The following is a 12,971-nucleotide window of genomic DNA, read 5'->3' as shown; positions in this document are numbered from 1 at the left end:
TAGGCTTTTGGTAAAGGTAAAGAAAAGAGCAGCAGCAACAATTGCATTCTTGAAAATAACAATACCAATCAGGACAATACAGAAATAACTTTGCTATCGACTGTCCAGAGGAGGATATATTTCTTTTTTAAAACTGCCCTATAAGCAGATTATTATAACAGCAATTTCTTCTTACCGCTATCCCAGAATTTCTTCTGGAAGCAACTGGAGTGGTTGGATAGGAATTGAGGGACGAACTGGCATTTAAATCTTCAGAGCTAAGGTTGTCGGAGGTGTCACTGAGGCCGCTGCTGACAGAACTACTTTCATCCCAACTGCAAGAAACAAAGAAAATAGCGTTGAAAAGTATAATAAGTAGTTACACTTGAACAGCAATGGATACTAGCCTTTACAATATAATGTAGAAACCTCTGTTTTAAGATTTGCAGAAAATCCGTCAATGAGTTACCCTAATCGAATGTTTTACTTTGTCAAACATTTTATATGCATTGCTTCAGAGATCATCATAGAATCATAGAAACCCTACAGTGCAGAAGGAGGCCATTCGGCCCATCGAGTCTGCACCGACCACAATCCCACCCAGGCCCTACCCCCACATATTTACCCGCTAATCCCTCTAACCTACACATCCCAGGACTCTAAGGGGCAATTTTTAACCTGGCCAATCAACCTAACCCGCACATCTTTGGACTGATGATTAGGATGCACACTGATGAGAGGGGCTTTTTGGTCCATTCAGCTCACCTTTCCACAGAAATCTACAATCCTTCCAGCTGGACTAGATAATTCATTCTCAATACGACGTAGTATGAGTAACCGAGATCAAGGGGGTTCTTCAACCTTCAATAAGCTAAATGCAGTTAATCATGCCTGCAGAGTCAATGATTCTCATCCATTACCTCAAACTCTTATCCTTTTGGCCTCCATTGGCATTGCGCTCGTTAGAATCATAGGAGCCTACAATGCAGAAGAGGCCATTCAGCCCACTGAGTCTGCACCGACTCTCTGACAAAGTATCTTTCCCAGGCCCTTTCTCCTGTCCTATCCTTGTAACCCCACATTTACCATAGTTAATCCATCTCATTTAGTTGTGCATTAATTCTGAACAGGATCAATTCACTATCTTTGATTACACAATTCCACCCATGCAACAATCCATATGCGAAGGATGCAAAGGCAAAAGCAAGTAAAACATGTATGGCGGAAGTCTCCCAGCTCCCGCCGGCAGGTTCAATGGCGTGTGTGTGTGGTGGCGTGTGTGTGATGGCATTTGTGTGGCGGCGTATGTGGTGGCGTATGGAGGGGGGGCACGTAGAGGGGGCGTGTGGGGGGGGGCGTGTCTGGGTGGCATGGGGGGTGTGTGGGTATGATGTGTGGGTGTGGCGGGTGCAGGTGTTTCTGGGTGATTAGACGGGAGGCCCAGGCATCTCGGTTTCCCGCTGGCCTCAGCAACAGGAAATACTCCATTGTACCACACCACCATGGCGCTTAGTCTCAAAATGGGAGAATTCCACCTGTAAAGTCTGTGCTTAAGTAATTGGCCACTATTTCTTAAGGTCCAACTCGAGACTCAATTCCCCTTCCCAGTTTTATTACTGGCTTTTGACATAAACACCATGGTATTAGTATTTGTCATATGTTTACAGAATTAAATCTTGCCATTTGATTTTCCCAGTTCTACTCACATTAGGATAGATATTGCTTTCATTAATTATTAGCACAAATAAGGAATATTAACATCAACTCTTCACTATTTTAATGAAGGCATTAGTCCATTGATTTTAAATGGATTAAATAAATGGACTCTGAATACAAAATCTCAATGTCATCAGTGCAAAGGTGTTCAATGACCAGAGCCACTTACTTCCAGCTCAACAAGCTCGAAATTATGAGATGCGGATGAAGCTGCTGAATGTTCCCAGCTTTTTCTGCTTTTATTTCCGGTTTCCTTAGTTAGTTTTAGGTTTCCTTAGTACATTGCTTTTGCAGAACATCTCATTGTAATGAATAAATGCTTACATTAAAATAGCAAAGGGGAGAATGTTTGCTATAAGCATGTAAAGTGCTTACATGATAGCACACAGTGGCACAGTGGTTAGCACTACTGCCTCACAGCGCCAGGGACCCGGGTTCAATTTCAGCCTCGGTTGGCTGTCTGTGTAGAGCTTGCACGTGCTCCCCGTGTCTGCGTGGGTCTCATCTGAGTGCTCTGGTTTCTTCTCACAGTCCAAAGATGTGTGGGTTAGGTTAACTGGCCATGTGAAATTGTGCCTTAATGTCAGTGGGATTAGTAGGGTAAATATGTGGGGTTACGAATGGGATTGCTGTCGGTGCAGGCTCGATGGGCCAAATGCCCTTCTTCTGCACTGTAGGAATTCTACATTTCTAACAGTTTGTGGAATTATATTTGCCATAGTATAACATGATAATTCGTAACAGTAATAAATCAGATACAATAAGTGATAATGTTATTTTGCAACATAGCAAGCAAATTAACTGAGATGATGTCCTGAAGCCCCAGAAACTGGCAGACATAAAAGTCTATATTTTATGATAATTGTAATGGTGGCAGGAACTTGTTTAAAACACAATGACACTGCTTGGAAATTCAAAGTTAAAATACAGCAATGAGCCTTCTGATTGAGGATTTGTCTAATGCATCCATCAGCCAAATAATGCTGCACGCTGACAGGCTTTCATTGCAGTGTAACACATGATGCATTTTTGACTTGGGCGGGATTAGTAGATAAGAAAGGAGGTCATTCACACAAGGGAACTGAACTGTGTACTCGCATACCTTCTCACACATAGCTGAAAAGGATGACAGGTCGCTTGGTGAAATATACCTGGCAAGCTTGCAGTGATGTGCCAGAGTTGGGAGGGATGGGGAGGACTGCCAACAACTTATGCAAATAGTAAGTGGAGAACTGAGAGCCGTGAAGTGCAACCTGGATACTATGAAAAACTCAAATCACCTCAGCAGGGAAACTCTTCAAAAACTGTGAAAGGATAGGAGGATGAAAGTCTGATGGTGGGATGGAACTTGTTGATGTCATCATAGAGTTGTTTCAGTGATTGTTCACCATGAGTCCAAAGGAAGAAAATGTCATCGATGTATCTAGTGTATAGTTCCATCCCACCATCAGACTCACCATAGACTACTCTCCGGAATCGGTTGCATTCTTGGACACACGCATCTCCATTAAGGACGGTCACCTCAGCACCTCACTGTACCGCAAGCCCACGGATTACCTCATGATGCTCCACTTCTCCAGCTTCCACCCTAAACACGTTAAAGAAGCCATCCCCTACGGACAAGCCCTCCGTATATACAGGATCTGCTCGGATGAGGAGGATCGAAACAGACACCTCCAGACGCTGAAAGATGCCCTCATAAGAACAGGATATGGCGCTCGACTCATTGATCAACAGTTCCAACGCGCCACAGTGAAAAACCGCACCGACCTCCTCAGAAGACAAACACGGGACACAGTGGACAGAGTACCCTTCGTTGTCCAGTACTTCCCCGGAGCACAGAAGCTATGGCATCTCCTCCGGAGCCTTCAACATGTCATTGATGAAGACGAACATCTCGCCAAGGCCATCCCCACACCCCCACTTCTTGCCTTCAAACAACCGCACAACCTCAAACAGACCATTGTCCGCAGCAAACTACCCAGCCTTCAGGAGAACAGTGACCATGACACCACACAACCCTGCCACAGCAACCTCTGCAAGACGTGCCGGATCATCGACACAGATGCCATCATCTCACGTGAGAACACCATCCACCAGGTACACGGTACAGACTCTTGCAACTCGGCCAACGTTGTCTACCTGATACGCTGCAAGAAAGGATGTCCCGAGGCATGGTACATTGGGGAAACCATGCAGACGCTGTGACAACGGATGAATGAACACCGCTCGACAATCACCAGGCAAGACTGTTCTCTTCCTGTTGGGGAGCACTTCAGCGGTCACGGGCATTCGGCCTCTGATATTCGGGTAAGCGTTCTCCAAGGCAGCCTTCGCGACACACGACGGCGCAGAGTCGCTGAGCAGAAACTGATAGCCAAGTTCCGCACACACGAGGACGGCCTCAACCGGGATATTGGGTTCATGGCACACTATTTGTAACCCCCACAGAGTTTCACTGGCTGTCTTGTCTGGAGACAATACACATCTTTTTAGCCTGTCTTGATGCTCTCTCCACTCACATTGTTTTGTTTCTTAAAGACTTGATTAGTTGTAAGTATTCGCATTCCAACCATTATTCATGTAAATTGAGGTTGTGTCTTTATATGCTCTGTTTGTGAACAGAATTCCCACTCACCTGAAGAAGGGGCTTGCAGCTCCGAAAGCTTGTGTGGCTTTTGCTACCAAATAAACCTGTTGGACTTTAACCTGGTGTTGTTAAACTTCTTACTGTGTTTACCCCAGTCCAACGCCGGCATCTCCACATCATGCATATTCATACTCAGACTTAAGTATATTTAGATCCACATCTCAGGGCAAGACGGCAGCACAGTAGTTAGCACTGCTGCCTCACAGCACCACAGACCCGGTTCAACTCCAGCCTTGGGTGACTGTGTGGTGTTTGCACGTTCTCCGCGTGTCTGCATGGGTTTCCTCCGGATGCTCCCGTTTCTTCCCACACTCCAAAGATGTGCAGGTTAGGCTGATTGGCCATGCTAAATTGCCCCATAGTATCAGGCGGGGTTAGCAACATAAACTTATGGGGTTGCAGAGATAGGGCTTGGGTGGAATTGTTGTCGGTGCTAGCTCGATGGGCTGAATGGCCTCCTTTTGCACTATAGAGATTCTATGATTTTATACATGCTATTGGAATTCTATACAATGTATCATTGTAAATAATTACAATGGGCAGTGGACAATACATGAGTTTCATACTTCATACAAAAATTACAACTTAAAATATTAAAGTAGAGAATTCATTAAATGGTGAAACAATTGCAGAATAAAGCAAACATAGTGAAGCAATTTTATTTGCGCCCAATATCAATATCTTAGAGCCATACAAAGACCAACACAAATCAAGCAATTTTAACTTCTACAATAACCTTTAAAATAATTCAAATTTGGAATTAAATGCTTACTAATATCTTGAATTACATTACAATGGATTGTGGATATTGTTACTTTCTGGTCATCATTGGATTTTATGGCAATTGATATCTTACCTTTAGGCAAATTTTCAAGGTGAACTACTCCAAGGTAGAAGGGAAGCCTATTTTATAATCAAAGTTGGCTGTGTCATCAATCCTTCCTTCCTTTAAGATGTATCTTCCAGATTTTCATCTTGGCTTATTGCTCAATTTTATATGGAAATTTGATTGTCAAATGTACATGCATAGATTAGGCCTCATTTACATATATCAATACCTACCGTATCAGTCTAGTTTTATTTTATAAGTTGTTGCAGAGATTATATCATTTAGAATTGAAAGGGATAGTTTACTTTGATTACGCATTTTCTAGTGATTAACCTCACCTGTCAGAAATGTGGGCATATTAAATTTAAAATTTGGAAAATCATTTGCAATACATATCCAGTTTTCCATGGAGGTTTCTCACCGGAAGTACAAATTTTAAAGAAAAACAAATCACTTTTTTAGAGCTTCATCAACCTCTAACTTACTGAATTCTAATCCAAAATAAGTTTTGTTTTATTTGCATGCTATTTCATATAGAATATTTAAATTTTATAGGCGGAATTTTCTAAGAAAAATTCTAAGTGTTGAACGGGTAACAAAACGAGAGGTTTTCTTATCCGTTTTTCCAGTGTGGTAAGTGATGTGAGTTTAAGGCACTCTGTGCAATACAGAGGTCATAAACTGACTCCCGCCAGTAAGGAGGGTGGCGCCTATTCACACCAAGAAGCGAGCTGCAGACTGATAGGAGTGCTATTGCGCATGCGCCCTGATCTCCCAGTATAGTGTACACAAGCCGGCCACCTGGCCCACCCCCAGATCGGCGGCCCTCTGATTGCCGGCCTCCAGATCGCCATCTTCAATTCCTGATTGCAAGCTGTAACTCCCGATCAGTGGCCCCAACCGTTGGCCCCATCAGCCCCTGATGTAGATTTCTCCCCTTCCCTCCCCCATCTGGTTCTGCCTCATCAGACCCCGCCCTGTCAAGACCCACCCCCTTGGCACTCTTGTGCCAGAGTGCCGCGCACCGAGGGAGCGCCTCAATGGCCTCTGGTCCCAATGGCGAGGCGATTACATCTGGTCCCCGTTGGTGGGGACCATCTGTGAACCTCCGCTCCCACCGGCAAGGCCAGGAAGGTAAGTGAGTCTGGACTATTACGTCCTGGGCTCACTAATTACATCAGAATTAGCCTCTGCATATTTTGCCGGCAGATTGAAGCCGGCAATATCGGGAGAGGCAAGAAATCAGGCGCAAGCCCTATTTTTCACCCTCACTCGTGTTTCCCACCCCGCTACGCTATTCGACTAGTGCAGCGGGGCAGAAAAATCCTGCCCAAGATATTTTGATACTTTTATTGAGTGAAATTCATGTGTAATGTTTGTATAAGACCTCTTGAAAGTTTTCTAATGTTTAAAATGTTCATGTAGAAATTTAGAATTTTAGAATTTAGAAGTAATAGCAATGCTACATACCTCAGTCCCACAGTGTACTTCTGATCATTTTCAAGAGGTAAAACAAAATGAAATAAATTCTCTTAATTGAGAGTTTTATTGATATTTGAAATAAAGTAGAATGCAAAGTAACAGGCAAGGTACTGAAGGCCACATAACTGTATACCATACTGGCCCAGCTTCTGCTGCTACAATGATAGAGAGATAAATGCCTTTTGAAGTAATTAAAGTCGACTTCAGTCGACAACATGTGGGGAGGCTGACATATCCTTGCAAATCACCATAGTTGCTCAAAAAGGAGCAATAATGGCAGCACACTCTCAGCCTCCCGTGAGTTTCATGAAATTCTTCACTTGCGCATTAATTGCCAATTAGGTTTGCCACAGAAAGTTGGGACTAAACAGGCTAAGTGCTTTGTTTCCAATGAGGGGATTCATATTTCTGTAATGCCAGTCAATCTTTCTGACTCAGAGGAACTGCGGAGTCGCATTGCAAATGGTAGTGAAGTGATTCTTAAAAATTGAAGTTTAATTTTTAAAAAAGTTTCATGTAGTAGTGTTGATGCGCGATAAATCACACGGGAGGCTGGATGTACCCGGGAAATAAAGGCTTTTATTGCCAACAATACTATATACAATCCCAGACTAAAGGGTCACCAGGCAGAGCAGTGACCTTTATACCTCTCCCGGAAGGCGGAGCCAACTGGAGTGTACCATAGGACTATATTAACAGGTAGAACAGCCCAACCCTAACCCCAACAGTAACATATCTACAGACTCATAGTGCTGGCCAAACCATGGCTCAGCACTCCTGGTGGTAACCAACAATGGTTCACCACAAGTGTCACACGTAGGGTAACATAATATTGCAATGAACTTACTGTGAAAATCCCCTAGTCGCCACACTCTGGTGCCTGTTCGTGTACACTGAGGGAGAATCTTAGCACGGTCAATGCATCTAACCAGCATGTCTTTTGGACTGTGGGAGGAAACCAGAGCACCCGGAGGAAACCCACGCAGACACGGAGAATGTGCAGACTCTGCACAGAAAGTGACCCAAGTTGGGAATCAAACCCGGGTCCCTGGCACTATGAGGCAGCAGTGTTCACCACTGTGCCAATTAGAAGCTAAAGTGTTCAGTTTTCTTTTCTTAATCCAATTTTTCTTTATCTCTTCATCCTTCTTTCCGTATCTGATCTGTGTCCAATTCACCCCATTTCCTTTCATTTGTTTCTTTGTCAATCCCTGAATCGCGGTGGATCGAGAGTAGCTGTTCATCCAGCTATCAAGCAAAATTCCACCCTCACCAGGAGAAAAACTTTACTGAACTGAAAGGTAAGAGCAAACGTCTTTCAGGGCTGTGGGATTCACTGTATGGTTTGCCCAGTTAAAAGGCTTCATTTTAAGATATTTCTGCCTAATTTAACTAATTGTGCTATGCTTTAATCTCACTTAAACTAACTAAACAGTCCAAAGATGTGCGAGTTAGGTTGATTGGCCATGCTAAAAAATTGCCCCTTAGTGTCCTGAGATGCCTAGGTTAGAGGGATTAGTGGGTAAAATATGTAGGGATATGGGGATAGGGCCTGGGTGGGATTGTGGTCGGTGCAGACTCGATGGGCCGAATGGCCTCTTTCTGTACTGTAGGGTTTCTATGATTTCTAACTTGGCCACATGTTAAAACTCAGCTTGGAATTCTGGGTTTAACTTAGAAACTTGGCTACATTTGAAAATGCAATGTTAAGCAGAAATGATTCTTGTCAGAAACAAGTTCCATGATCACAGATGTGAATTGTTTTACGAAAGTTACAGACATCATTTATACTGTTTGTACCTGGTAATTTCATAACATAAGATAAGAAGCTATAACGCTCTGAATAGCTACTTGTTTTCAGTTCAGTTGTTGTTTGAATCCTGTACAAGCTTTTTGGATCAAGTCTGCTTTCTCCCTCTTCTCTCTTACCTCTTTTAAATGAATATCTTTCGCTTTCTGTAAATGCTAAATTCTAAAGAATGCTTAATAAAGAAGTTTCTACTTCACTCCGGTTGTACCTACATCTGGTCTACGAACCTACGAATGGTCTAGTTGGACTAATGAGCGGCACAGGCTTGGAGGGCCGAAGGGCCTGTTTCCTGTGCTGTCCTGTTCTTTGTCTATTCTAAAGGAATGAATAGATCCTACAGGGGCACACTGCAAGATCCCTGCTCCAGAGGGCTCTGGGCTATTAACTCTGGAAGAGACCAGTTGCCTCACTGGTGGGAAGCTATTACTTTAATGACCCATCTAAATTATGTGCAAATAAATGTTCTAATAAGCGAATAAAACCTATTATGGCATCACTTTATATTACAAAAATCCTTGTTATCATTACAGTACACTAGTTTATGTTGTTTTAGGAAGTGTTTAGTACAGTATTGAAAATAGTTTCCTGTCATTAATTTTGAGTGTTTGTTTCGGTATTCTAAATGAAAACCAGAATTGAGAGCTCCTTTAATTTTCAATTTTAAAAATCTTTAAGCACAAAATAAAAATGAGTATATTGTAAAACAAATAGGTTTACTGGCAACATTATACTAGGTAACAATGCAACTAAAAGCATTTATTATACAGTAAGTATTACATCATGTGATATGTCAGATCCTACTTGAAGTTGAAGTGAGTATTATAGATGCAATTATCGGGAAGCTGACAAGCAACAGGGCACGCAATGACCTGGTGGTACTATCGCGAGACTATTCATCCAGAAACTCAGCTGGGGACCTGGGTTCGAATCCTGCCACGCAGATGGTGGAATTTGAATTCAATAAAAAATGTCTGTCATTAAGAATCTACTGATGACCGTGAAACAATTGTTGATTGTCAGAAAAATCCATCTGGATCACTAATGTCCTTTAGGGAAGGAAATCTGCTGCCCTTACCCGGTCTGGCCTACATGTGACTCCAGAGCCACAGCAATGTGGTTGACTTTCAACTGCCCTTGGGCAGCTAGGAATGAGCAATAAATGCTGGCCAGCCTGCAAATTAATTTTTAAAAATGAGGGAGAAGAGAATAGATGGTGACTTAAGACTCCAATGGAACATAAAAAGCAATATGGACTGTTTGGGCTGAATGACTTATTGATGGGCTGGATATCCTATGTAATCCCATGTACATAATCTCATTTGTTCCCATTGGATATACCAAACTACTTCCTGGTGCTGTTACTTCAACACTTTGGTACCAAGTAGTGTGGATAGACATTGATGTGAAAGTAGAATCTGGATTTTCACCACTGAAGTAGGCAGTTCAGGTCAGGAAATTTCCCAACTCGGCAAACTCATTTCGGTTTAAAGATCCAGTTAGACCAAATTTTCACTCTGGGGAGGTGGGAATGGGATCAAATCAGGCCCACCAACCCTGGAAGCATATCCTATGGTAGCTATGGATTGGGGCCCAAAATCAAAGACAGCTGATTCTTTAATGACCTATTAAATGGTGAAATTATGAATTTAGAACTTTGCTGAGATCAAATAAGACTTTGAAACTCAGCCAAGCATTCATAATGACAGACTAATATCCATGAAGAAAACGTCAACAAAGACCTCTCTTGAAACTACTTGACTAGAAATTAGTGTTTTGTTCTAATATATACCAGATGACCCGTTAATCAAAGTTATCCTGCAGATTTTTGTAAACTCTTAGCAAGTTCAGCCTGTTTAGGGAGGGGAAGATTTAAAAACTTCATTTCATGACATTTGAACAGACTTTATATGGCCTTCAAAAGCATTTGTGTGATATGCATAAATGAATGATTCCTACACAGGAGTTAATGCCCTTACAACAGCCAAAAATGCGTCAGTTTAAATCACAATATGTTCAAATGATCTGCTGAGTTCAGGTATCCCTCCTATGCGAATCACACCTTGCTCCCTCCCCCCATTGACAAAGATTGGATCTGTCGAAAATGGGGCAAGTGTCTTCTGTGTCTGGGACCCACCCATTATTTTTAAAAGTCCGCGGAGTCAGGGACTTTTAAAACGAGTTAAATTGGCTGTACCGGACAAAAACGCATGAAACCACCTTGAGCAGTTTTTCAGAATTTGATGCCTGCACCCAAAGTAACTCAAGTCCAGTCTGCTTTGAAACAATGGTCCGTATCTTCCATTCCAGGGGTGGGGGGGGGGGGGGGGATGGTCCATATCTTCCATTCTGGGGGGAGGGGGTGGTGCTACCCTGGATAAACCCCAGAAGATGAGCTGCGGGGCCTCCAAAAGATGAGCTGGGGGAGCAACCATCCTTGCACATTTCTCACCAGTCCCAGAGATCTCGGCAAGAAATATGAAGCTCCAGAAAGTAAAAACGATTGAATGCTGCTTGCCACTCTACAGAAATTCTGAGCCAATGTTTAAAGAGTCCTTTGAACATCCTGGGACCTTTTTAACTTTCTCATCCCAGCTTTTAATGTTAGAGAAGATTTGATCTTCCAAACTGTTCCATCATGCCAATATAAATGAACTACTGGGATCCAATGCTGCTGCAGTCAACAGTATAATTCAGAGAGTGTACCACACTCCAGATACTAGTCTGAGGTTGGTGACTGGTAATTACAGTTGACCTCCCTTAGCTAAGTATATCCCTGTAAACCATTCAAGCTCTTCATTTACTTTTTAGGGCATGGGTCAGTCCCCAGTCCCCAACCCTCACTCTTTGCAATGCCCCTCCCTCCACTCCTCAGCTGTGACCTGCTGTTACAAATCTGCAAGCTGGGGGGACAGTCAAAACATTTAAATCAGTTTCCGCCTTCACATTTAGCATGGCCTCCAAGCAACCTATCCCTCCTGGTTCACTGATAGCTCCTAGCCCCTGTCACTTTCCTGAAAATATAGGGGTCAATGTGTCATAGGTCAGTTGCAGAAACATTTATTACAATAATGTACATCAACGTGTAGGTACAATGCATTCATTTCAATAAGATCTCATTTGCAAAGTGATTGACTAAAATAAAATAACTAAAGTTAAAACTTGTTTTAAAGTAAGTTCTAACATTATTTTTTTCATTTTCCACAGGATGTGGGTGTTGCTGGACTTAGTCTCCGGCAAGATCAGCGGGGTGGCAACTAGTTAACCAAACTGCCACCCTAACTGCCCTCCCATTTCAGGGGGCATTTGAGAGTCAACCATATTGCTGTGTGTCTGGAGTCATATGTAGGCCAGACCAAGTAAGGACGGCAGATTTCCTTCCCTGAAGGACATTAGTGATGATGTCAGAATTTATGTCACACTATTTGTAACTCCCACAGTTGCGTGGACCTGCAGAGTTTCACTGGCTGTCTTGTCTGGAGACAATACACATCTTTTTAGCCTGTCTTGATGCTCTCTCCACTCCCATTGTTTTGTTTCTTAAAGACTGGATTAGTTGTAAGTATTCGCATTCCAACCATTATTCATGTAAATTGAGTCTGTGTCTTATAAGTTCTGTTTGTGAACAGAATTCCCACTCACCTGAAGAAGGGGCTCAGAGCCTCGAAAGCTTGTGTGGCTTTTGCTACCAAATAAACCTGTTGGACTTTAACCTGGTGTTGTTAAACTTCTTACTGACATTAGTGAACCAGATGGGTTTTTACAACAATGGCTTAATTCCAGATTTTCAGTGAATTCAAATTTCACCATCTGCCGTGGCGTGATTCGAATCTGGTGCCCCCAGAGCATTATCATTAATTCTGCTGTGCCACTGCCTCCCCTTTGCTGTTTTACATTGCATTACCTGCTGCCTGCTGAAATTATACTGCAAGAGGTGGAATTACAGCAGCATTTGCCCTCAGCCACAGACTCACCTCTGAAAGAAAATGCAGAATGGGCCTGCAGCATTGACATGACAGCTGTACATTGAACGGTATGTATAGTTTTACAGGACATCTGATAATGATGCCCATTTTTACATGTCTCTCATTTAAGAAAATCTGAGAAAATTCTTTCCAGTTCAATATGGGAGTAGGTCAGACAGCCCCAGAGGAGAATAGCATTCAGCATTTCTTTTAAATGAGTACTTAATTGCACTTGAATGATTTCCATTAAATTTGTTCGAGTTTATTCCAGACTTTCTAGTAATTGCCTCTATTTCAAGGGTGAACTGGAATAGATTGTTAGTAGTTCAGGTTGATCTATTGCTTGCCTATGAAATTGATTATGTGACTAATTAGTGGAAAGATATAATAACAGGTTGATCCACGTGTGACGTGAAATATTTATTCATTGGGATAAAATTGCTTTGATTGGTAGTGCAAGTGCGATGTGTGTGTTAAATGCTCAACATTATGCAGGAGCGTCAATGATGTAGTCATTAGCTTGTGCTCATGTACAGAAAATTG

General features: G+C 42.5%; 1 protein-coding gene across 1 annotated transcript in view; it reads right to left on the bottom strand.

The window, feature by feature from the left end:
* The window catches only part of LOC144511897 (neuron navigator 1-like), a 520,961-nt gene that overhangs the window by 254,376 nt on the left and 253,614 nt on the right, over positions 1 to 12,971 (bottom strand). The window contains exon 4 of the mRNA XM_078242330.1: positions 176 to 314. Within this exon, the coding sequence (XP_078098456.1) occupies positions 176 to 314 (139 nt within the window). The remainder of the gene's footprint in view (positions 1 to 175; positions 315 to 12,971) is intronic.

Source organism: Mustelus asterias, chromosome 25, assembly GCF_964213995.1.
Source record: "Mustelus asterias chromosome 25, sMusAst1.hap1.1, whole genome shotgun sequence".
Taxonomy (NCBI): domain Eukaryota; kingdom Metazoa; phylum Chordata; class Chondrichthyes; order Carcharhiniformes; family Triakidae; genus Mustelus; species Mustelus asterias.
Note: the sequence above shows the minus strand (reverse complement) of the source record. Positions and strands in the feature narration are given on the sequence as shown.